Genomic DNA, 26,691 nt, shown 5'->3' with positions numbered 1-26,691 from the left:
CCTCTAGTGTTCCCTATTGGTGGAGCCTAATGGGAAGGCAGCTGACAAAGAGAAATGAAGTGTGCATTATGAGCCAGCATCACAAAGGGTGAGAAAACATCTTCATTTCTGGCATATATGACTGGTAGGATTACAGCCTCTCTAAAATGCAATTTGGCAGCATGTATCAAAAATCTTAGAAATGCGCATACTTTTTGACCCAGCACTTCCAGTTCAAGAAGTATATACTAAGGAAATTATCTAGAAAGTGAGCAAAGACGTATATATAAAAATGTTTAATTACAGTCTTGACTATAATAAAAAATAAGAAGTATTAAATGTTCATTAATGCGGGATTGATTGATTATCTTACAACATGCAGTTAAATGTTATATAGATGATGTTGATTTGGATTTATTGATGTGGAAATAAATTTAACAAAAGCAGACTGTACACCATACGTAGTATGGACTTATTTATGTGTGTGCGTTTTTTTAAATGTATATATAAGAAAAGCTGAGAACAATATACATGAAAAGATATAGCTCAATGGCAGGTTGAAGAGTACAAGCTCTGGTGCCAGACTGCCTGGTGTTTGTATCTGGGTTCTGCCACTTTTTATGACCTTGGGTAAATTAATCTTTCTGGGGATCTGTTTTCTCATCTAGAATATGGCGATAATAGTACCTAGGGTGGTTGTTAGGTCTAAAAGTGTTAAGACCTGTAAAGCATATATAACAGTGCTTCAAGTGCTCAGTCAACATTAGGTATTACAGGGGAGGAAGAGAAAGATTGGGAGAGAATGTTACTGTTTTTTCTTTTCCTTTTTTTCTTTTCTTATTTTTTTTTTTAAAAATGAATATCATGATTTTATAATTAGAGTAAACAGTAGAGCTTTTCTTTTAAAACTAAAAGTGATGAAGCTGACAAAGATGTAAAAGTATTGTTTGTTTACTTCTGGATGTCCTAGAATTCCAGGTCATTTTGTAGGTTGAAAAGCATTTCTCACTGCAGCCTAGATGCGGTTGACGAACGAGACTTGTCCTTTGACAAGCTTCCTTATTCCTTGTGGGGAAATTTCATTTCTTTTTCAAGATTTCTGCAAATGCTCAGAGACTTGCAGTGTTATGGTACTTCTGACTAGGTTCCTGAGGCCTCCATCTTACTTTTGCCTTAGCTCATTGGGTGGTTTCTCTTTGCTCTGCTCTGCACAGAATCAAACTTAAGCGCCCTTACTTTTTTTTTTTTTTTAGGCTAGGCAACCCTTGGTTGACCTCACAGATTGCAAGGACCTTGTCAGTTTACAATCCCTTATTTTTAATTTTTATTTTTACACCTACAGCACCTGGTCTTCCTAGGTGGTCTCCCATCCAAGTACTAACTAGGCCCAACCCTGCTTAGCTTCTGAGATCAGATGGGATAGAGCTTGTTCAGGGTGGCATGGCCATGGACATTTCTTTTTTTAACTGAAAAAATGCTCACCTGTGTTCTTCATGTGGACTGCAAATTTCAAGATTTTTATTGTAAAACAATTTAGAACTGAGTGTTATACAGTTCTTAAAAGTCCTTGGACCACCCTACCTTTAGGAATTTGTCACTGGCTACCTCTCTCTCCACAGCCCAGCCTTTTATATTTCTTGACCCTGTTTCAGTACCTTGTCTCTGTTTCTTATGCAGGACAATTTTACCTTACTTACTTACAAAATTGCTAATGGGTTGTCCTAAAAGGAAAGATCTGATTACCCCTTTAGTTACGTTTAGGAACCTGCTGTGGCTTCTACATTTTAGTTTTTCTTTCTCCTAATCATTCTCTGAGAGTGGGAGAAGGAGATAAAATATTGGTATCTTATTGCTTTGAATAATGCTACTTTTTGAAGAAGGCAGGAGAACCTGTAGTTAGTTTTAGTTTGAAATAATATAAGTTTAAACCATGCCACACCATATTATTTAGTAAATAGTATTTACCAATAATGGAAACTCAACGTTTTCCATCTGTAAAGTCTTTTTTCTTTCAAAAAATCATTTTATCTATAGTTTGTTTAGCTGAGTGACTGAGTTGAAGCTATTTAGAGCATTGGACTTGGAGTCAGACCATGTACCTGACTTTGAATAACTTTAATCACTTTATTAGTTGTGTGTAACCTTTGACAAAGATTTTTATCTTTAGATAAGTGAGTATATAATGATTTTTAAAGATCCCTTCCAATTCCAAACATCATGTTCCTGATAGTAACAGAACAATACACGTCCTATGTATTAGTTGTTATTTTTGGTAAGTCTTGAGGAAAATGATGCCATTTGCCAATTTGTTCCAATGTTACTTATTTTAGACCTTAGTTTAGCCAGAATAATGTCCACAATTGCAATTTCTTAAAAATGTAATGAAATTAAAGTCTTGTTGAACATCTTGCTTCTTCTAAACTATCACTTTTATATATTTTAGCATAGATTTTTTTTTTTTGCTAATGCTCTTATACTCAGGTACCACTAAAGAATTTTTTTAAGTGGGTAATGTGCAGTGTGGTAAATGTGTTTGTACACAAAGACTTTTAAAAATCTTAATGCAGTCATGTAAGTAAATACGATATATAGAAAATCTATTGTTCCACAGAAAATTTTAATCACTTTGCCTTTTTTTTGCATGTTAAATAAGGGAGAAAAAAAAAAACCAAACAGAAACTTGCCATGACTGGAAAAGTGGCAGTTGGTCACTTAACAAAGATAAACTTTGGAGGATAGTTTTGAAAAAGGATATAGGAAACCAGCATTTTAGGTGCTGCTGTTTGTGTTAGAGTCCCTTAACTTTATCCCACTTATTCTTCACAATAATTTGAAAGATAGGTATGTTGTACCATTTTACACCAAAGAGGTTAAGTAACTTGGCCAAAGTGATGCTCTAAGTTGCAGAACCTAGTCTGTCTCTAAGCTCTAATAAAGTATGTTCTCTGAAGACAAATGAGTTGATTGGGAGTAGAGGAAGATAGTATAAGAAAAGTAGTTTGGTATATGATGGAAAGTACTGAATAACAATCTATAATAGTTGGCAGTTGCTATATGTTGTGTAAGATTTGAGTCAGTGATGTAAGTAACTGGATTTTTTAAAAATAATATTTTGGGGGTTATTAATCTGATAGCAATGTGTAGGGAAAAAAAATCAAAGGCTAGATGGAATCTGTCCATATAGCAAATTGCATATGGTGATAGGAATCTGAATTAGAGGAGAGCCATAGTTATATTAAAAAAAAAATAAAATAGGAAAGGACCACAGAAGAAAGGAAAGACAATACCTCGACAGCGTCATATTTGGGTGAATGAAGAAAATGGTATATCACTGACAAACTGAAAGTGGAACTTTCAAATAACTGACAAATATGTGAAAGTTAACTCCACAGTTCCTTAGCACAGAATTTAAATTCAGCAAATATACATACTGTCATTTTTGATGTTCCTCTGATTAGGAAATAGAAAATTTTTATAGGATCTTGACAGATGATCACTTTCTCATCTAAATTTATAGTAATCTATATCATAATAAAAATTTATATTGAAATTGATCATTACTGATCTAATTATGCTATTTTGTCAGTAATCTTGTTATTGTATCTAATTGTAGAAGTCATTAAATGAAATCATTGTAAGCAATGAATTCAATTTAGTATTCCTAGTAAGGCTTTGTAGTGGCTAATGGTTATGTTGGAACTGGTTAAAATTATATAAGGTAACCTTACCGTAGACTATAAACAATGGAAAATGGGCTCCTTTCCAGGCCATTCACGTTTTATGATTATAATCTTTTGCAACTGTATACTTTTTTTCCTTATTTATCTATTTATTTATTTTTTAGGTGAGGCAACCCTTGGTCGATCTCACAGATTGCAAGGACCTTATCAGCTTACAATCCCTTATTTTTTTATTTTTTAAAATTTTTTACGCCTATAGCACCTGGTCTTCCTAGGTGGTCTCCCATCCAAGTACTAACCATGCCCGACCCTGCTTAGCTTCCAAGATCAAACAGGACCAGGCTTGTTTGGGGTAGCATGGCCGAAGACTGTATACTTTTGAAGAAAAGATTATCCTAACTATGTTTAATAAGGAGCCATAGAGTGCTTGATAGTACAGTAAACAGGGTGCTGAAGAATTCAAAGAGTTTAAATCCTATCCAAGCACACCTCCCTTGAAGATTATTGAATCTTGGAGGAGAGGCTTTGAGTCAGTAACTGATAAACCTGTTTGGAGCTAAGCACAATTTTGTTGTATTTTAATTTCAGTTAATGCTTATTTAATGCGTATTGTGTGCAAGATGCATAAGAGGTGAATTAAGAGGTCTGGGGTGATTTCTGCTTACCTAGGGCTGTCTTTCTGGAAAACATGAAGAAAAATTGAATTCTAAACTGTCAGAAAGGATTTGAGAGGAGCTTGGGTTCACCCAAGGTCATTCTTAGTGAAGGAGTAAAGAACTGGGTAAAACTGACAGGAGAGCTTACCTGATTGGAAGAGAACAATGTATTTTGTTCAACTTTCTCAACAATATAGAAACACTTTCCAACAAAGTATTAGTTTCCTAAAGTAAACTCTGTGTGCTAGTTTGTTTCCCTTACAATATTGGAAATAACCTTATTATGCAAGTAGTTTCTCAAAAGGCTTACTTTTGAATTTTTTTGGTATGTAAGTGGATAATGCGAATAGTGTTTGTTTTCTAATAATTTGTTGTGTATTTTGATTTGTATTTACTGACATTTATAAGTGCTTTGGAAATGTGAGTACTGCTTCTTTTTTATCTTCTCAAAAATTTATGCTATATTACAGTGCTTACCAAACAGTAATATTCACCAGACTTCTTATGCTTTGGATAGTATTTTGAAAACTTAGCAGTATGTTTTCCCGATGCTCACTCATTGAGCACCATTTTGGTTTCTTTCACTATACCTTGTCTCAGTAATTTTCAGTGGCCATAAAACATGAGAAAATTTGTAGCTTTTAAGAAATTACATATCTTTATTGCCTGTTAGCTTGCGAAATGATCTGTTAGAGGTTTCTGAAGTCGTAAGTCTAAGTTTATGAGTACAGTTTTTTCTCTCAAATTCTGATGGTCACAAATTCTAGATTTATCATTTAATTCAGTCTTGAAATAACTAGAAATAATTACATAAAACAGATTCTTGACTAGCCTTTATGTCAGTGTTTAAGAGCATAGACAACATAAAGGTTGATTTGAGTTCCTCAGAAAGTATTAGAAGGTGGAGACAATGACAAGTGTATAATGGCTTAAAAAAGTTAAAGGCAAGTCTTGGGAGAAAAGTAAAAATTGGACTTTATGATGGGACTATCTTAAATGATATATCCGGATATCTAGAAAATGCCATTATATTTAATATTAGTCTAAATGATTGTGTCTAAAAATTCTTTTCTTCCATGATATAAACCTCACATAGTAGACATCATTGGGCAAAATTTTTACTGTTGTTTTTAAGAGTTATTTCCAAAAGTTCAACTCAGAATGCTACTCAACTGTCTACTTGTTATTAGAGCATCTACTGTGTATTTGCCTCAATGCTGCCATCTGGTGATTATAATGGAGATCTGAACATGATACTTAAGGCAACCTAAAGCAACAGATGACACAAGGTACAGTCTAAGTGCCTCCTGGCACAAATCAATTTCTACTTTTGAGAAATCGAAAGGAAGTTAGTTGCTGTGGCAAAAATCTAACTCAGTTATCGAGGCCATGAAATTACTTTGTGAGATTACTTAGTAAATATCAGAGCATTTATATATTATTATTATTGAGCTGCTCATTGCTTTATCATATACCAACTTGTTCTGAGATACTACTTTTTCTTATTATTTCTAGTTCTACAAGGTAATTTAATTAATGTACTGAACAACATTTGCTGAATGCATACTATATGCTAGGCACTATTACAGCCCTAAACAAACAGAAATCAGAACCTTCATAAGGTTTACATTTAGTGGGGGACAAATAATAAGATACACATACATGCATAAAATATGTTAATTACATGAAAAGGATTAAGGGAAACGATAAAGCAAGGAAGGGGGATATGAATTGTTGTGGTTGGTGAGTCATCTGAAGTTTTGACATGTTAGATGGAAGGTATGGTCAAAGAAAGCCTTACTGAGAAGGTAACTTTTGACTAGAGATCTGAAGGATCTGTGGAAGAGCATTCTAGATAGAAGGAAAGCAAATGCAAAGGTGACTGGAACATCTGACTTGTAAAGAATAAGGAAGCTGGAATAGAATGTAAGAGAGAGAAATCAATAAGAGATGAAAATAGGAGAGGTGATTGTGTGTGTATTTGGGAGGGGAGTGCAGTTTACCTAGGGCTTGCTTTATAGTTCATTTGGCATTTAATCTGAGATGGAAGTCATTGGACTAGATGGGAGGTTTGGGGCAGCTGAATGACATGCTCTGATCTACTTTTAAACAGGTTCACTCTGGCTGCTGTGTTTCATGGTGTGTAAAATAAAAATGTATGTGCTACAAACATTTTGTTGTTGTTTAATTAGTTGTAGGAATAGATTTACTTTATATCAACATGAGAACAATAAGATAAGGACTAAGCTTGGACAGTTGTAGGAATGATGATTATATGGCATATTGCCTATCTCTATACAGATTTTTAAAAATTGTATTAACAATTGATATATTCTTTTGATACAAGGTAATTAAATTCAGCTTGTAAAGTTTGACTTGGAAAATGTTATGAGTATCTCTTCACTGTCCTAAAACCATCTCAGTACATTTTATATTCAAATCTTACAATGAACCCAATGTAATTTTAGTCCTTTTCGCTGATTTTCGTGCTCATTTATATTTTGGGAATAAGAATGATCTGGAGTTGTGATTTTTCATGCTCTAAATATAGTTAGCTATATATTTCTGATTAGCAGTGCCATTTGATTAACAAAGAAAACCTCATAGATTATGTTGTAACCTAGATGACTTATTTAAACCACTTTTTTGTAGCTCATCAACTAAAATGACTAATCCTCACAGTACTGTTATTCTTTCTGAAATTGCACTTTAAAATCCTGAAATTATCAAGTAGTTAAAAAAATCATGATCATTGTCAGTAATAGTTTTTCTATGTGGAATCAGTTTTATTTTGGTACCTGAAAAGTTTATCATTTTTATGCTTGGTCCCGTGATATCAAAGAAGAGTCTTCTTTATGAAGTGTTTAGGTTATTAGGTTAAAGAAATACAGCTCAACTGCCATGTGTTACTGAAAACTTATCTATTTCTATATAATTTGAGTGTGTTTGGACCAGTATCTTTATTTGACTTCAAAAAGTTGCTTTTCAGCCTGTCTTATTTTCACATTATAAATATCAGTACTGTTTAAACTTAAGTAAAGTTGTCATTACTGGGAATTATTAGCAAATAGTTTTGTATAATGGGTAGGCAAGATCTAAGACTTTGATCATTTGATAGGTACCAAAATAATTGAGTTACACAGTCTACACAGTTTCAAGTAGTAACCAGACAGCCAGTTTGTCCAAATCATTACCCACCAACTCCCCAACTTTAATAAGTAGATTTGAATGACCTCAAGTTATTTCGTTTTGGGATAGACAGTATCTAGTAAAATGAAGCCTTGATCATATGTAAAAAATATTAAGAGCAATAATATTATATGGAACATACAGGAACATATAGAGACTGTTTTGATTTCTTAGGTTTGGTTTTAAATAACATTTTCTGCCATTAGAAACTTTATTGTCTAGTTCTAGATGATAAAAAGATATGTTTGAAGACACAAATTACTACATAGTTTTAATTTTTAAAGACATAGTTTATGCTGAAGAATAACAATAATTTCTTTTTCAGACTTTGTCTTTTCTTCATCCTTGTATGTTCACTCTCTTAAAGTATTTAGCTATTTACCTAACATATTTTAATTATGGTAACTTAATTTGAATTATGATACTGTTCCTGCTCTGCCCTATAGCTCTTTATTATAATGTAAGCTTCTCCATTTCCTCTGTAATTTCAGGTTACATAGCACTCTAGCTGAACCCAACTTTGTTCCTTTTTAGCTAGACTGCTGAAGTAATACAGTGTACTTTATGTGTGAAGGTAGTACTACTATTCTACCACTAGTAGGTCTTTATATTGAATTGTGTCCATACCCTCCTAGTAGAGCTACTTTTCCATATTCTTACCCTATTTCATAAAGAGGGTGGGATGGAGAGAGACTCTAGAAGAGTTGATACATTCTTTGGTTTTCACAGCCTCTAAGATGATTGTTGTTCCTTTATTAAACACATTCTCCTGACATGAAGTTCTTCCCATCTACTAGTCTCCCAATCTCTGTTTTTTAGGGGCAGGCAGTACTGGCTGTCATTTACCAATATTTTTTTTCTCTAAAACTTTATTCTTATTATTTTTGCTGACGTAAGCACAGTTATATGATTCTTCTAAAATCATGCTTTCCCACCTTCTTGATTTCCTAATTTTGTCAATTTTACTTCTCTCATAGAATGTAAACTCTCATGCAAGTGGGGGCTTTGCCTTTTTCACCACCATACCCTCAAGTGTGTAGAATAGTGCTTACTAAATATTAAAGAATTCATGCACATTTGCCATTTGGGATTTGTTAGCTACAACTTTATACTTAGGAAATCACAAACTAGATCTAAAGTTTCTTTGCTGACCATAATCTTCAATCCTTCTACTTTTCCAGTTCTTTTACTTTCTACTGGACCTTTAGTTCATCAGAATTTCTATAGTACCTTAACTCCTTATACTTTCAGTTTATGATGACCAGCCTCAACTTTGTGGCCAACCATTTTAGAAATATTTGCATTTGCATTCTAGTGGATCTTATACCCTTTGGCTTAACTTGTCAGTCTACAGTTTTTTGACTTTGTCAGTCCAAGGCTTTGGGGGTGTTAGGAAATTTGTATAACCATTTTGATTGGAAATCCTACAAATTGATTCTTTCCGATCTTAGCTTTGTTGCTGGGGCTGATTGACAGTTTTATTTTCCATCAGTAATTGATTCCCTATTACCTTCCATATAGAGACTTCCAGACTTTTTCTGTCCTCTAAATGCCCAAATTCATATACTATCTGATACTTTTCTTTAAGCAAGTGACGTTGCCTGCTATTTTAGTGAAAAGAGATAGAGGCCATTTTGCAGGGACTCCATCAACTTTTCTCTCCTGTATTTTGAATTTGCCTCTATGTTATTACATACTTTTCTGATTCTGCCTTGCCTGACGAATGTGTACCCACTATCCATTTTGATAGGAAGGTGTTTTTGTTAACCTGTTCTTAGACCCAGCCAATTTCACCTCTCAGTTTTCTCAGTCAGCTATCAAATCTTCATGTTCTAACCAATCCTTGCCGAACTCTTAGCTAAGGTGATTTAATTTCCTATTTTCCAGAAATGATAAGGCTATCAGAAATTAGCATCCTCAACTTTCCCCTATTCCCATTATCCACAAACAAAATCATCTACATCATCTTATACTACTAAGGCCATGCTGTACCCATGCTTTGAAATCCATCCTCTTTTCTAAACCAGTGTTATACAAGAGAACTTTCTATAATGATGGAATTGTTCTGTATTTGTGCATTCCAGCACCCTAGTCACTAGCACATGTGACTATTGAGCAGTTGAAATGTAGCTAGTATGACTCAGGAATTAATTTAACCTGATTTTATTTTAAATTTAATTAGCCACATGTTGTAGTACGTACCGTATTGAACAGTGCAGCTCTAAACCTTACTATATAATATCTTCCTGTTATTTCTTGTTTCTCGAATCTCTGACCATGTGTGTCTTCTCTTCTATATTTAAATAGGTTTAGTTTTTCTCATCTTAAATACCTCACACACATTATATTATAACTCTTTGCCATTTCTTTTTTGCTATCTCCTATCTGCTGTTTGTCCTTTCATGACAGTTTGTTGGTTCCTATGACTTTAGTTCTTATTCTGTCACTGAAAAGGGTGCTTGTTCTCTTAGTGAAGTTTCCAACTATTTCTCAATTGTAGAATCCACTAGATACATTATCTTCCCGACATTGATTGTTGATTGCTCTCTGCTTCTTGAAATTCTTGTGTTTTCACTTCTCTTGGTTCTGTTTTCTCTCATACTGGTTTTTTTCTGGCCTCTCTCTTTTTTTTTCTCTCTGATGCTTCTAAATGTTGATATTCCTCTATCTCAGACTTCATCTCTCTTCTCCACTCCCTTCCCCAGCTCTCTTCTGTGTTCTACCCACTTTACCTTCTCATTGGGTGCTATCAGTTATTATTTGCATGTGGATGTCTTTTAAATGTTTCTAGCCTATTCTCTCTCTTAAGTTCCAAACTTCAATGTCCAAATCATCATTGATTTTTCTTGTAGAATGTTTTAAAGGTACTACAGTCCTACTTCATACATGTTCATTAATTTAAATTTAACTTTCTAATTCAAATATGCATACAGGAAAGTACACAAATTCTAAGTTTATATCTTAATTATTACATAATATCTATGAAACCACCATCTATGTCAAGAAAAAGAACATTACCAGCACTTCAGAAGTCCCTTTCTAATTCACTACCTGTTCCTTTCCTCCTAAAAGTAACCACTATTCTGACTTAAAACAATATAGAAGTTTTTGAACTTCACATAAAATAATACAGTATACATTCTTTTGTGTTTTCTCTTTCAGTATAGTTTGTGATGTACATCCATGTTGTTGACTGTAATTTGTTTATTTTCATTACTCTTTAATAGTTTACTGTATGGATATAGTACATTTTATCTGTGCAGGCATTGCTAGTTATTTGGCTAATTTTTGTTTGTGTAAATTCTGTTTAAATAATACTCTGATCATTTTTCTATATGTTTTACTGTTTAGGTGCGTATGCATTTCATTTGGATAGTAGTAGACATAGTAGATCATATGGTATTGCCTGTGTTTAAATTTATTAGATAATGTCAAATAATTTTCAGAGCGTTTTTTTTCCCAATTTATATTTCTGTTAGCAATGTAAGAGATTTCCTGTTATTCTGTTTTCTTATCTACACTAAGTATTGCCAGTCTTCATAATTTTAGCCATTCTTACAGATCTTTGTCCTTGATGGCTAATGAGGTTGAACATCTTATGTTATTGGCCATTTATATATTATGTATTTTCTGTTGTGAATTGCTAGTTGACATTTTCTCCCTGCTTTTCTATTGAGTTGTCTTTCTTTTCCTTATTGATATGTGAGAGTTCTTTAAATATTCTGGATATGAGCCAGTTTTAGTTAAATATGTTGTTAATATCTTTTATTCTGGGGCTTGTCTTTTCACTTCTTTAATGGTATCTAAGTCTTCCATCTTCCTTACTGTACCCCCCCTCCCCCATCAGTTAGCCATCAGATCCTGCCGGTTATGTCTTTTAAATATCTCTTCTGTCTCTTCTCCATTCCTTTTGTCAGTGCCTTAATGCAGGCCCTCATTACTCGTGGCCTGGATTGTATTTCTTCTAATCTGTTTACAACTGCTTAGGGAATGGCTTTTCTAAAATTTAAATTTTGTTCATATCACTCCTATGCTTAAAATCTTCTCATGGTACTTAGCGGTTACAGCATAAAGGTCAAAACAAACTTCATGAGATTGCCTCTGCCTTCTCTCTAGGCCTTCTTTAGAGCTTACTTCAAGTTTCTACTCCTGAGTGAAATCTTTCCTGACTTTACCCCCTGGCTCTTTTTTTTTTCAATTAAAATTTTTAATTGCAGTTGGCATATGATATTATATTAGTTTCAGGTCTACAACATGGTGATTAGACATTTATCACCCGGATGAATCTAGTACCCATCTGACACCATACGTAGTTATGACAATATTATTGACTGTATTTCTTATGCAATCCTTGGTTCTTTTTCATATTTCTTTTTAAAGAAAGAATGTGGTAGTCTTTATTTACCACAGCCACAGTTAAGACAAACTCTAGCTATTCATCTCTAATTTAATTTTTGGTTGAGCAGTACTATTAGTTTGCTTTTGTTGGACAGTTCCATATTGTCATCCAACCCTCTTACAAATCTATTTCCTTTTTAGGCTTTTTCCTCTTCCAGTCACTTACATATTGGTTTTCTTACCTTAGCTCTCTTCTTTCCATTTGTTCTCCATGGGAGAACTCATCAACTCTGATGGCCTTCATGCCATTTTGCATGTATTTAACGTCTAGATTTTTATTTCCAGACCAATCTTTCCCTTGAACTCTAGATCTTTATGTAATGTTCATGGTCATTGCTACTTGAATGTTCTATAGGCATTTTAAGCTCAGTAAGTCCCAGACTAAGCTCTTTCCCCCACTCCTTCCAAAATTTGATTTTGTATTTTCTTTAAACACCCCATCAGGTGGGTCTGCCTGACAAATATCTCCAGAATAACTTAAGTCTGCGAAGCCTTTCCTTGATAGCCCCTTTGCCCTCCTTGATTACTTCCTATTTTGTTTCCCATTGTAATACTTTTATCATGGTACCTACAAACATTTTGTCTATTCTCCCCAGTAGACTAAAAGCATCTTAAGGGCTTTATATTGCTATCCTACATAATGGTTTGCATAAATAGTTGAGAATTGACTGAGAATGCCTCCAGCTAAACACATCTGCAATCAAACTTGTCATCTATTTGCTTTCTGCCTAATTTTCTTCTTAAAGATGACTTACCTTTCACAGTTGATTGTATCACCATTTTTTTCAGTTAAGTTGGTCATGTTTAACTCATGTCCTTTTCTGTCATTTCTACAAGTTGTTGGTTTTTAAGTATATAGCTTTTTTTTTTTCTATTCCATTTCCTTAGCTTTGGTTCAGGTTCTTATCTTGTATTCACTAGACAGTTACAACTACTGTTTAAATGTTTTATCTGTCTTTAGGTTTTCTCCATTTGTCTTTGATATTGTTAATGGAGTTATTTTTCTTAAATACAGATGATCATCTCCTGATTTAGTAACCTTCTGTTCTTTTCCTGCAGGATAAAGTCCAACTTTACATGACATTCAGTGGCAGTCTTCACAGACTGATCTAGCTCTGCCTCCCACCTTGTCCCCCCCCCCCCAACTTGCCCCCCAGCTTATCGCAGAAACTATAGCCTTTAAGTGCTGACCTTAGCAGACTGCACACCTCAGTTCATCTTGTTTATACTACCAGTATTGCCTTATCTCCATGGAGTGAGGGAACAGTGATGTAAAGGAATGTGGAAACCTAGATTTAAACCTGCTTCTAACAATTATTATCTATTGTCCTTGGGCAAGCTTCTTAAGATCCCATAACATAGTGTTTGTACTTAATACACTTTGTCTTCCTCTTTCAACCCTTCTCTTCCAAACCTCAATTGGAGTTTATCTTTCTCACTTATACAGAGTACTTACTGTTTCTCTCTTATATCATTTAATGTCTTCTGCCTTATATTATGCTTATTCTTATATATCTTAATCATTCTTCTCCTACATCACATGCCTTTTAGTGGCCAGTACTGTGATTTCTTGTACTTAATTCAGTCGAATTTTTCAATCTTAGGTGAAGGATTTGCTTTGTTTAATCCATACTGTGCCATTTAGTTTCAAAGTGACCAACATGATTGAGATATGGTTTTTTTGGACCAAGGTTGTCACTACAAGGACCAGTTTGTAAAAACTCACCTACTTATTTGAAAATTTAGGAGAGTGATACAGTTATTCTAAAGTTACATGTAACTCTTGTAGGAATTTAAAACTGTAATTTTAATGTCTTTATATTAATACTGAAAAAAGTACTAGTGCCTGAGTGAATTGTGTTTTTCTTTATAGCCGGTTGCTGAACCAATTCCCATCTGTAGTTTCTGTCTTGGCACAAAAGAACAAAACCGAGAAAAGAAGCCAGAGGAACTCATCTCCTGTGCTGACTGTGGAAACAGTGGTATGTGATCACCTCTGTTTTTTCTAACACATGCAGTCAGGCTAGAGGGAAGTATGTTTAGCTGAGTTTGTATCCTTGAACCTTATGAAAGTAATATTTTAATTTGGTTCTGGTTTTAGGTAACTTAGATGAACTTCTAGACAAGGGACAGATTAAAATGTATAGTTGAAATGTTTTATTCAGTTAATTTAAATCAGGTCTTAGGTTTTTTAAATATAAAAAGCTCGTTTTTTCCTGTTGATCTTTCTATTTCACTATCAAACATCTGTTCAAATCACAGCAATCAGTTTAAAGTTATTGCTGGTTTTTTAAAATTATCACTACTTATCTTTCTTGATTTATGCCTCAAGCTTCATGAATAGAACCAGGATGGTTCTATTCTTGACAGAAGCTTATCTGTGTCACATTGGGAAATAGAGTGTTGACACTGCAGTTTAGTGAGCTGTGTAAAATTCTGGGCTCAAAAAGCTTTTGCAAAGTGTCTCCTAGTTTGTCAAGTCCATAGATATTCTTGGTCTATATTTTAACAACCTACAAGGCTTGCAGGAAGATCTTAGTTAACCAGCATTATCTTTGATCATTGGTGTAATTTTCAATGTTTTATATCAGTAGCAATCAAGATTTATTCCAGAAATCAGAAAACCTCAGATACAAGAGGAAAAGAATTTAGTATTACAATCAAGTATTTGTAAAATTGTTGGAAGAGCTGAGGCAAGCTCTAGGCTGGGCTTAAAAGGACCGATTCTTGGGACATTGTAGAACTGACCTACCAGGGTGTCACTGTATCTGCCTCCATCTGGAAGAAGTGGAAGTGAGATGCTACTGCAGTTGGATTCTGAAATTCTGAATTTGGCCATCATCACAACTGTGTCTAGGTAGCCATGAAGGTGAACAGTGGATACTGATATTTTCATGACTGCTTATCGTTAAAAAACAGTACGAGGAGGAAGATGGTCTTTGCTTCATATCTGCCTTTCAGAAATCACTCAAACACATCCAGTTGGTAGAACTTCACTCACATCTAGATCCTAGCAGCAAAAGAGTTTAGGAAGTACAGCTTTAGCTTTTCAGTTTTTATATATAGAAGGCATTAGAAGAAGGTTGGGAAAAGATCGTGCATAGTAGGTGACCATATTCAACATAATATCACAAACCAAAATGAACTCTGGATGGATTTCACACTTAAATATAAACCATAAAATCATAGAAGATAAGATTAAAATATAGGACATGCCATACAATGCAGTAATTGCCAAACTATTTTAGTAGTGGAACCCTTGAGAAATCTAATGGGAACCCAAGTATATAAAACAAGTAAAAATGAATCTGCTCTAGGTGAGCTAAGAATGAAGTGGGGCCAGGAGCGGGGTTGTGTTATTGCCCTGCCTTCTCAGAAGCACTGTATTTGAGGTGGTCTCAGAGTTTCTGTAGAGGAAACTTATAGAGCTAGTAGGATAAATATTATCTACTACTGTAGAAAAAAATTACTCTGAGACTTAGCAACTAAAAGCAATAACAAACATTTTTTATTTCATAACTTTCTATGGGTCAAGTGTGGCTTACCTGGGTGATTTTGACTTGGGATCTTTAATGAGTTTGCAATCAAGATTTCAGCTGGTGCGTCAGTCATCTGAAGGCTTCCATGATGAATCACTTAACTGGCTGGTAAATTAGTGCTGCCAATTGGCAAAAAGTCTCAGTTCTCTGCCTTCTGGTCCTTTTCATAGGGCTGCATGTGTGTTCACAACGTGGCAGCTAAATTCCCCCAAGCACATATCTGAGAAAGAGCAAGTTAGAATCTGCAATATTTTATAACCTAGCCTTAGAAGTCACACTGTCATTTCAGCAATATCCTATTGGTTACACAGATCAGCCATATTCATTGTGGGAGTGAATTACGCAAAGGTGTGAATTGGTATTCTTGCCAGGAGGTGAGAATGATTGGAAGGCAGCTTGGAACCTGGCTATCAAAATAACCAAGGAAGAAAAGTATGGACATAGTTCAATTTATGAAATTTTCCAAATTGAGAACTAACCTACCTCAATTTTTTTTAAAAAGCAATAATTGTTTAGGGAAACTAATTGTGTTAAAAATGGCAAAGGCTCAAAAACTATAAAGTATAAAGAGCATGTTTATATTTCTAAACATAAAACCTAAGGGTCAGAGCCTATGAACAAGCAGTGTATATGAGAGAAAGTTAGTAATTGAGCATATAAAAAAATATTTTACCCAAATAATAGGAATGCACATCAAAGCAGCAATGAAGTGTCATTTCATAGCTATTATAATAATAAAAATTAAAACATAAGAGAATCCAAACCTAGAGCTGATAAAATTGTGGTGAAACTTTGCTGGTGGCACTGAATGTATCATAGGGTTTGGAACATGTTTTGGCAGTGCATGTCTACCTGTCAGGCTGTAAAAATTTTTTCATTTCACTTATCAACCTCACTTTTAGGAATTTATTGTAAGAACTGATTTAAAAGAAGAAAATCTATAAACATGAAATAATTTAGTATTCTAACAATTTAAGTATACTAACAGTTTAAGTATTTAACAATAAGGAAATGGTCAGGTAGGTTATAATGTATCAACTCAGTAGAATATAATCAGTTTAAAGAATATAAAGTTTACTTGAATAAAATTTTGAAGAAAAAACAAAACTATTTATACCCTATAGTTAAAACCATGCAAGAGCTTTTAGCTAGTTTAAAAAGGAAAAGTAGAACAGGAAAATGACTATTCTAGGATGATGAGGTTATAAATGAGATTTTACATCTCTTCTCCCATTTTTATTTAATGTTAGTGATATTTGGATGAGAAACTTCTTACCATCTTATCAAAGAGTTATTTAAGAATAGAAAAGAAAGAGAAAATAATTTAACCAGCTTGTTGTCGCACCAAAGAAAAATAAACATAACCAAATATTAGAATAAAGGGACAAATCTTTTCAGAGTTGAGGGCAAATTGGCTACTCTAAATTTTTGAGAATCAGACTGATACTAATTGTTGGAAGAAGAAATTTTTTTTGTTACTTCTAATTCTGATCACAGTAGAAATATTGCTTAAGTTTTAGTTTTAGCTTGAGTGCCTTAAATCATGAGCAGATAACTCAGTTTAGATTATAGGATTTTATTATATATTTTTTAATTATAAGTGTAACATGTTAACTGTTAAAAAAAATTGAGAGCACGGAAGGGTGCAGTGAATGTAAAGTCCTTCTCCTTCAAAATGTTTATAGTTCCATATCCTAAGATGTTATAATTTAAACCATTTTTGAGTATTCTTTCAGAAATGGCCTGTATTCATATGCATACAAACATGTGTACACACATAATGCTTTAATGCAGGCTTAATAAAAGTTTGGAGTTTGTCAAGTTTTTTACAGTCAAATTTGTGGGAGTATGTACTAAATTCTATTTAGCATTGATGAAACTGAATTGGAGTACATATCCCGATAAGACATATATGGCAAGCTTCCAGGAGCATCTTGTTTTCTTTGATATATGTTTTAAGATAATTGCCTTTTTCTACATAATTCTTTTAATACAATTACAAAATGATTCTTGTTTCATTTGTGAATTTTTCCCTCTTATTAGGTCATCCATCCTGTTTAAAGTTTTCCCCTGAACTAACGGTTAGAGTGAAGGCCTTACGGTGGCAGTGCATCGAGTGTAAAACCTGTAGCTCCTGTCGAGATCAAGGCAAAAATGCAGTGAGTATCTTCACCTTCCGATATAAACATTTCACTTAGAAATAGAATGTACAACAGATATATTCCTCCAAGTATCGTTGGTTAATTTTTAGTCACATGGTCCAGCAGAATTTAGAATAGCCTCTTAAAATTAGATATTAATAGTTTAGTATACTTGTTCATTGAGACTTGGATTATTTATTTCTCGGTAATTTCTAAAGTACCTTAATAGAAATTTGCAGAGAGACTATAAGTTATTTTAAAGAAATATTCTGAAATTTGTTTGAGTAGCATGGAGGCATTCAGTTAGTATATTAGTTACAAATTGTCCTTTTTTGTTATTAAGTCAGACTAAAGTGAGCTTATATCTGGTTACTGGGTAAACTTGAAAGTATGAAACTAGTTCTTTATTAAAAATTGGATGAAGCAAAACTTTTTGCTCAGACTGTCCATTTACTTAATACAAATTAAGGAAACTTTTGCTGTTACAATAAATAAAGTCTCCTTTATAAGGTCATTGAAGCTTCCTAGGTTTTATGAAGTCATGATCTGATATATTCCTGTTTCATAAAGTTAAGCAGAACTGTTCTTTCTCTTTTTTAGGATAACATGCTCTTTTGTGATTCATGTGACCGAGGTTTTCATATGGAGTGTTGTGATCCTCCACTCACCCGGATGCCAAAAGGTGAGAAATAGTTTCTGCAATGAAACTGGCAATATAAAGGGGCATGATAATGAAGGCACTTTTTATCTGCTTTGTTAAAATGAAAGAGTAATTTGCACCTTTTATTTGGGTTGTATAAATAGAAAGAGAGCTTCACCTTAAAGGTGGGGACAGTCTTTCTGTTTAGGTGCCCTAACATTCTTATGTGCTATGGATTTATTATTATTTTCCTCTGTTTTCAGTAGTTAGGCATCCATGGAGGCTGAAGTGGTTCATTTGTAAATATTTGCCAGTCCTGTATCTAGAGGACAAAATACTTGCCTTATATGATATTTTGAAATATCTCTTTCTTTAAAGAAAGAATTAAAATTGTATTAGGTCATATTGATTATATCACTGCTCATCATTTTTGAGGGACCTAGAGCTATTAGAGTCTCTGGTTTATTCAAAACGTAAAAAAAAACTTTAGTGAATAATTTTCAAACAAATAATTGCCCAAATCATAAGAGTACAGCTTAATGTTATTCTATTCTTTTTACCCCTGTTCCTTGAAAAGTATTTAGTTGAGATATACTTGCCTGTTGATTGGACTTTCATCCTATTATATACTTAAAATTTCTTTAAAAAAATCTAGTTAGTGACCCCTGCTTTGTCTTATCACAGATTTTCAACTCTGATTTTGTGATTTATATGTTTCTTAAGTAAAATGCTTGTAGGATTTTTTATAATGTCTATTTGGAGAAAGTTTTCCTGTTGATGGCAAGAGACTCAACCTTAGGTGTAGCCAAGTTGTTCCACTTTAGGATCTTACTTGAGTCCCTCTTGTATCACTCTATTGTTTGCTACCTTTTGAAAAGTCTTAAATTTATATGTATTGGAAGAGTAAATACCCGCTTTCCTGCCTCTCCATTCACTTGAAATCTGAGCAAAAGGCCTTCTAAGAATCATTCAAGATAAAGATTTTCTTAGAACTTAATTCCTGCATTTTTAATGCTTACCAAAGTAGTTTTATAGCAGCTTAAAGCAGGAAACATTTTATTTTGAAATAATTTCAGACTTACAGAAAAATAGTAAAAATAGTAGTTCTCATTGTACCCTTACCCAGCTTTCCCTAATGTTGACATCTTACAAAACCATAGTACAATTATTGAACTAACATTGATATGATGTAATTAACTAATCTTCAGACTTTATTTGAATTTCTGATTCAGAATTCAATCTGGGATCTCATGTTACGTTTAGTTGTCATATTTCCTTAGTCTCTTCCAGTCAGGTTTAATTCATCAGACTTTGTCTTTGAGAAACCTTGACACTTTTGAAGAGTACATACTGGTCAGTTATTTTATAGAAAGTCGTTCAATTTGAGGTTTTGTCTCTTTCTCTATCATGATTAGATCGAGGTTATAAAGTTTGACAAGAGTACTCCAGAAGCGATGGTGTGCCCTTGTCAGTGTGTCATAACGGGTTTTTATACTGGTATGTCTTATTACTAGAAACATTAACTTTGATCACTTGATTACAGTGACAGACACTTTAAAGTTACTCTTTTTCTGCTTTGCCCACTAAAGCATTCATCTGTGATTCTTGCTTACACTAATTTTTATCGTGGTATTTGCATAATGATTTTTCTGTTTTTATCATTCTTTCTACATATATTAATTGGAATTATTCTGTAAGGAAGAGCCATCCTTTTTTCTCATTTATTTATTTGTTTATTATTTATATAATTCTGGACTCACCACATTTATTCTATGGGTTATAACCCATTGCTGTGATTATTTCTTTTTTTTGCTTGGATGGACCCAGATTGGACTATTTGGAGCTCCTTTAAGTTGGTTCCTACATTCTTTTGATGTGCCTTCGTCTTTTGAGCACTTTTTTATTTTCTGGCATCACAAGATATTCCAGGATATCTTGTATTTTCTCTGTTTCAGTCCTGGAATCAGCTATTACTCTATGGAAACCTGGCTTCCTTTTTTGTAGAATGGTAATTAAAAACCAATATCTGGGTGCTAGTTTAGAGCAGGGATTTTTAACTGAGGATCAGTGAACTTCAACTATGTGTGGACTTCAGGATATTTGTGAATCCCTTCCAATTGCTTGTAGAATTTTGTGTTTATATGTTTTCATGTGTATTTTTCTGGGGGCTTTAATCAGATTTTCAAGTAAAAGCCCTTGACCTGAAAAAGGTTAAAAACTACTGGCTTGGAGTATCTGAACTATCGTGATATATTTATATCCATTGTGTTTTTATATGGAATATTCTTTCTTTATAGGCATGTGGATATGTCAGATATGTCGGCCTAGGAAAAAAGGACGAAAACTTCTACAGAAGAAGGCGGCACAGATAAAACGACGCTATGCTAATCCAATAGGACGTCCAAAAAACAGGTTAAAGAAACAAAACACGGTGTAAGTTGTACTTGTGGCAAGGTGAGGGGAGAAAAGGATAGGGCCTTCTCTGTAGTGTAGGATTCACTTGTTTGCTTTATGAAAAAAATTTCAATTGTTACAACTGGCACTTTTATATAATAATAATGGCTAACACTTAAGTGAGCCTTTATTAAAGTGCCAAGGCACACTTAATTTAGCCCTTATTAAAGTGCTTTATGTGTGTTAGATCATTTAATTCTCCGAACAACTAAATGGAGAAGGTACTGTTACTGTCATTTTTCAGTCAGAAACTGCAGCATGGCATAGAGAGATTAACTTGCACAAGTTTGTAGTAAATATTGAACTACGATTAAAAGCCGAGTAGGCTAGCACTGATGCCTGGCCTTGACACTTTTGCCTTATATAAAAAATAAGAAGGAAAAATGTTATTGTAGCATTTCACAGATATTTCTCCTGATATTAGTCTTAATAGTTTATTTCTATTAGATGTACAGATTACTGGATTGCTTCTTCTTTTCAGGTCATAGCTAAGTGCCATTTTTATATCCTGATGTAAAAAAAATGTGAGTTTTTCATCTATTAGCAGAAATCAGGATATAATTATCCCTTGTGGACTAGGAAACTGGGCTATGTCTGGAGGAGGTGGGGCAAGATTCAGTAGCTAATTCTATCTTTTTATTTCAGTATCTCTAAGGTAATTCACTTTTGATGATATGTAAAATATCTGTAGGCTTGTAAACCTCTCTAGTCTCAAAAATTTTACCCACCACTTGAGTCTGTCTTGAAGGTGATATAACTGAAATAAATGAAATATACAGAACAAGTATTATAATTCATATTTTAAATCTTAAGCTTTGATTTTCCTGTAAAATGATCTTTTGATTTCTCACTTTTATACAATAACCCATCTATGTGTTTAGAGGGAAAATTGTAAGTCTGAGTTGGTGCAGAGATCACAGGGCTGTATACTTGGAAGGATCTTGCTTGTTCTCTGGTCCAACTCTCATTTTACAGATGAAGACACTGATATTTAGAGAGAATGTAATTTTTCCAAGATGTACAGCTAGTAAGTGACAGAATTATGACTCAAACATTCCCTTCTGATTCCTAGCCTAGGATTCTTTTTACTATAAAATAACTAGGCTTCTTGGAAATAGATGTTTTTAATAATAATATTACTTTTTCATATAATATTTATGGAATAGTCTTAACAATGCAGATTTTTTTTATAAAGCTACAGGTTTTTTACTAATTATATGTTATATATTAAGTAAAAACCTTATAAAGATTTCTTTTTACTGGTTACCCTTTTCCCTGTTTGATTCTTTAGATCAAAATGTTCCTTCAGCAAAGTTCGAACTGGGCCTGGAAGGGGCCGGAAACGTAAAATCACTATCTCCAGCCAATCTGCGTCATCATCAGAAGAAGGATATTTAGAGCGAATAGATGGCTTGGACTTCTGCAGAGATAGCAGTGTCCCCTTGAAGTTCAACAAGAAAACCAAAGGGCTTATTGATGGCCTTACCAAATTCTTCACCCCTTCCCCTGATGGGCGGAAACCTCGAGGGGAAGTGGTAGACTACTCTGAGCAATATAGAATCAGGAAAAAGGGCAACAGAAAATCAAGCACTTCAGATTGGCCCACAGGTAAAAGTTTGTTCACTTAGAAACAAAAAATATTTCAGAGTGTATTATTTGGAATAACACTAGTTATCTGGAATAGATTTATATTTGGTTATTAAAAATTGGTTAAGAAATAAAAGAATGTATTAAAGATACATATTTAATGATACTAAGGTGATAACTGGCAAGAATTTAGATGCTAGACTTGAAGTTGCGGAATCAGTAAGTAGGAGCTCTTAGACAAAAGAAGGTGCTTTTTTTTTTTTTTTGGTAGAACCACAAAGAATCTGCCTACAGAAATCTGGGCTATAATCTTGAATCAAGGAAAACTTTACATTTCATAAATTACAAAATAAATCATATGTTGAACATCACTGTGCTGACTTTATTCCTGAGAGGAAATTAGAAAGAGTATGGGTGGATAACTTGCTGTTGACTTAAGCATAAGGAAAATACCAAAATATATGCAAATATGATAAGGTCAGTGATTTTTTTACTTCAAATCTTGGCAAATATAGTTGTAATTTTTCATGGTTTACACTTGAGAGGGAGCGAGAGTGAGTGAGAGCGCGAGAGAGCGAGAGAGCGAGAGAGCGCGCGCGCGCGCGCACGAGCGAGCGCGCGAGTGTGAGCGCTAGAGAGAGAGCAAGCTCATACACCATAGCTTTAGGCCATTTGCTTATGTATATCAGGCTAAGTTCCTTAGTTTTCAAAGTAGAAAACATCTGTGGAGAAGACTTAATAGTGTAGCAGGTAATTCAGGTTAGAGGGGAAATTTTTGATTAGCTCTCCAAATAATTAAAGCTTAAATTAGCCTTATTGCTATTGTATGCTTTGTTAGAGAACCTAATCCTGTGAAGGAAGTAGAAGGGGCTCTGAGGAAAGTTGAAGAATGAGAATGGACTTTTTTTAATCATAAGACTGTTTTGTCTCATGTAGTGTAAGAGAATCTACCTTTGATTTCCTTCCCCTGAATGTCCCGTTGGTGATTGTATTCACAGCTTCCTCATTCTATGTAACTGATTGGTCCAGTACAGAAGAGAAAATTCTCGTCATTGTTAAGAACCCCCTTTTAATGCTGTATTGATCTGCTTCCCACCAGAGTGGCAATCAACTAATTACTCTTTAAGCATTTAAGTACTTTCTGTGTCTTTATCAGCCATGTAAACTGTAGATAAGCTCCAGTCTGAGCATGTTTATCCAAGAAAATATGCAAGCCTTTTAGTTTGAACTTAGAATCTCATAAAGCAGATCCTGATGAAAGGCATTTTTGAATTAACCATTTCACTGGAGATGGATTATTAGAAGAATCTGCTGGAAAGTTTTGGAAATAGAAATTATTGGAGCAAATGCATAAAGCATATGGAGAACCAGTATTGAGCTTTAGGCATTGGTGTGATTTTTTTTTGCTTTAATTAGCTGCCATTTTCTTTTATGAATTTTAAAGTTTAAGGAACAGTCTGCACCATCTGATAACAAATGCTACTGAATGTTGTACTAGATCGATGCCTGCATCCATCTGTGTCATGCACTAGGGGGCATTAAAGTCATGTAGTATCTTTAGATTATACATACATTTTTTAGTTTGTATAAAGCTTTTATATGTATTGTATTGCTTTTATATGTATTGTAATAAAATGCTTTTATATGTATTGTAATATATTAAAATATAATCTCTTTTAATGAAGATCAAATTTGGTTGTGTAATATTTTTAAGAAGCTCTAAGACAGTTCAAGGTTTTCCTAATAAGATGGATACGATTTGTACATATTCTTTATTGACTAGTATCTTTCTAGGAGTCAGTTTAGTGCTATCCTCTTCTCTGTTATATAAATATTGTGAACAGTGAGTCCTTGTCCTTTTTCTTATACTAAATGAATAAAAGACATCCTATGTGTGCAGTTGATAGGAAAAGAACTATCTCACTAATTGGTCTTTTCAGCCACACTCATACAAAGAGGAAATGAATCTATAAGCAGTGACATCTTCAAATGCAAAGGATAAGGATCTACATAAGTCCCCAATACTCCTTCACTAATTTCTTGGTCCATTTGAGGAAGATACATCATTTAGTAGATTGATTATTATAATTTCGAATACCCAGAGGATTATCACCCATGATCCTCAGGTTCGTAGAGTTCATACTTTAAAAGGGGACTCCTGATATGAAGGAAGTTGGTACTTCTAGACATCAGTTAAGATGGCTATTTCAAAGGTTATGCTTTTGCTGAGATAAGAATGTATTGACCTTATGTCGATTGCAGGGTCATTGAGAATTTTAAAAGGAGCAAATTTCCCTATTTTCCTCCCAGATGATGAAAAATATGTCTTACTTTAACATAAACTTTTTCCATAATGCCCAAAATGGAAAAACAGTATTTGAATGTTATGTTAAACTTATAATAAAAATAGTATGTTCATATTATTTCAAAATAAATTTCATACCCCTTAGACCTTTTTTCCAGTCTGCTTTTATACGTATTGCAATATATTAAAATATAATCTCTTTTAATGAAGATCAAATTTGGTTGTGTAATATTTTTAAGAAGCTCTAAGACAGTTCAAGGTTTTCCTAATAAGATGGATACGATTTGTACATATTCTTTATTGACTAGTATCTTTCTAGGAGTCAGTTTAGTGCTGTCTTCTTCTCTGTTATATAAATAATATTGAGGTCTTCAAACTGAACCAAAGACTTCTGAAATTTTTTTCTAGTTAATGTATTAAATTAAGGATAGTATTTATAATGTATGAACTTTTTCTTTATGTGTAGACAATCAGGATGGCTGGGACGGCAAACAAGAAAGTGAGGAACGGCTTTTTGGGAGCCAGGAAATCATGACTGAGAAAGATATGGAGTTATTTCGTGATATCCAAGAACAAGCACTGCAGGTAAAGTTGGATATTCAGATTGGGCAATCAAATAATTTGTTCACATATGAGAAATAGGATTAATTATATTGTGGGTAAGCAATAATAGCAGTTTATTCATCTGATCTATGAACATTCTATCATGCTTCTTCTCTGTAAAATTATTTTCCTTCTGTAAGTTAGGGCTTGGGTATTTATTGTAATTATAATGCAAAACTACTGAATGATTTTTAACAAGGAAATAGGATCATATTTGCAATAAAAATTGGTTTTTGTTGGCCACCGTATGAAGAATGGATTGGAATTAGTTAAGAATGGATGTAGGGAAATCAATTTCGAGGCTTTTTCAATGATCCAGATGAAAGAAGATAGCAACTTAGACTAGAGAGGTGGAAATCAAATGGGAGAGACGTAGATGGATTTAGAACATATTTTAGAGATGGAATCGACAGAACTTGGTGACAGATTTGATGTGTAATTTGAAGGAGCAAGAGGTCATTAAGGATGACTCCCAAGTTCTCTGAATTAATGTATTAGAGAAAGTGGGTTAAAGCCAATGGGAAAGTTACTATTGGATCAAATTAGAGGATGTTTTGAATAATAAATGCATTCATAAAGATATTGCACAAAGTCATTTTTGAGAGCCTAGATATGGCTGAGACTAGATATGGTTTCAACTTTTGTTTCAAAAAATTTGCAGGAAGATTTTATTATAGGGTCTTAGGAAGTCTTACAGTTGTACTATTAAGAGATAAATGAGTCTACAGCCATGCCACCCTGAACAAGCCTGATCCCATCTGCTCTCAGAAGTTAAGCAGGGTCGGGCCTGGCTAGTATTTGGATGGGTGACCACCTAGGAAGACCAGGTGCTGTAGGCGTAAAAAATAAAAAATAACGGATTGTAATCTGACAAGGTCCTTGCAATCTGTGAGGTCAACCAAGGGTTGCCGCACCTAAAAAAATAAATAAATAAATGATAAAAGAATTAATATTGGAATCCATCCAACCAAAAACCCAGCATTTATTGAGTGCTTACTTTGTTCTACAAACTATGCTAGGTGTAAGGGCTGTATGAGTCAGACATAGTTTATATTCTCATAGAGTTTACAATTTAGTAAGAAACAAAAAACGAAATCCAGTATTTGTGTGCATGGTGATTATCTTGAGTAATTAAATTTCACATGGTATGTTATCTAATTCAAGAATTATTGAAATATTTAGCAAGATTTTTATCAAAAGAGATCATTCATTAATTGTTTTTTTGTTTTTGTTTTTGTTTTTTAATTTCAGGAGAAATAAGGATATAGTTTGCCTGGTACTGTGTTCCATCATTAGCTATATAAGGAACACTTCCACAAAAAAGAGCCACCTCTGAAAAAAATAGAAGCATAATAAATTAGTAGCATAGGCTTCTGGTCTAGAATTTTATTTTAGCAGTGATCTTATGAGCTTGAGGAAATGGTTTTTCTTAAAAGGTCTATCACCAGAAAAACGCATTTGTATTCAACTCATTCCATTGGAGCATAACAGCCTTCTTGAAACATATAGAATGATTTTTA

General features: G+C 33.7%; 1 protein-coding gene, 1 non-coding gene and 1 pseudogene across 2 annotated transcripts in view; 2 read left to right on the top strand and 1 right to left on the bottom strand.

Moving 5' to 3' along the window:
• The window catches only part of KAT6A (lysine acetyltransferase 6A), a 98,110-nt gene that overhangs the window by 35,992 nt on the left and 35,427 nt on the right, over positions 1–26,691 (top strand). Inside the window, 6 exon segments of the mRNA XM_039853656.1 lie at positions 13,776–13,884; positions 17,485–17,600; positions 18,183–18,264; positions 20,520–20,655; positions 21,968–22,284; positions 25,035–25,153. Coding sequence (XP_039709590.1) covers positions 13,776–13,884; positions 17,485–17,600; positions 18,183–18,264; positions 20,520–20,655; positions 21,968–22,284; positions 25,035–25,153 — 879 coding nt within the window.
• LOC120595796 (uncharacterized) lies at positions 1,313–1,431 on the bottom strand (annotated as a pseudogene).
• Positions 25,892–26,010, top strand: LOC120595719 (5S ribosomal RNA). Its single transcript, XR_005651009.1, has one exon. It is a non-coding gene; the product is annotated as a 5S ribosomal RNA (ribosomal RNA).

The sequence above is a fragment of the Pteropus medius genome, unplaced genomic scaffold (assembly GCF_902729225.1).
Source record: "Pteropus medius unplaced genomic scaffold, Ma_sr-lr_union100, whole genome shotgun sequence".
Lineage (NCBI taxonomy): Eukaryota > Metazoa > Chordata > Mammalia > Chiroptera > Pteropodidae > Pteropus > Pteropus medius.
Note: the sequence above shows the minus strand (reverse complement) of the source record. Positions and strands in the feature narration are given on the sequence as shown.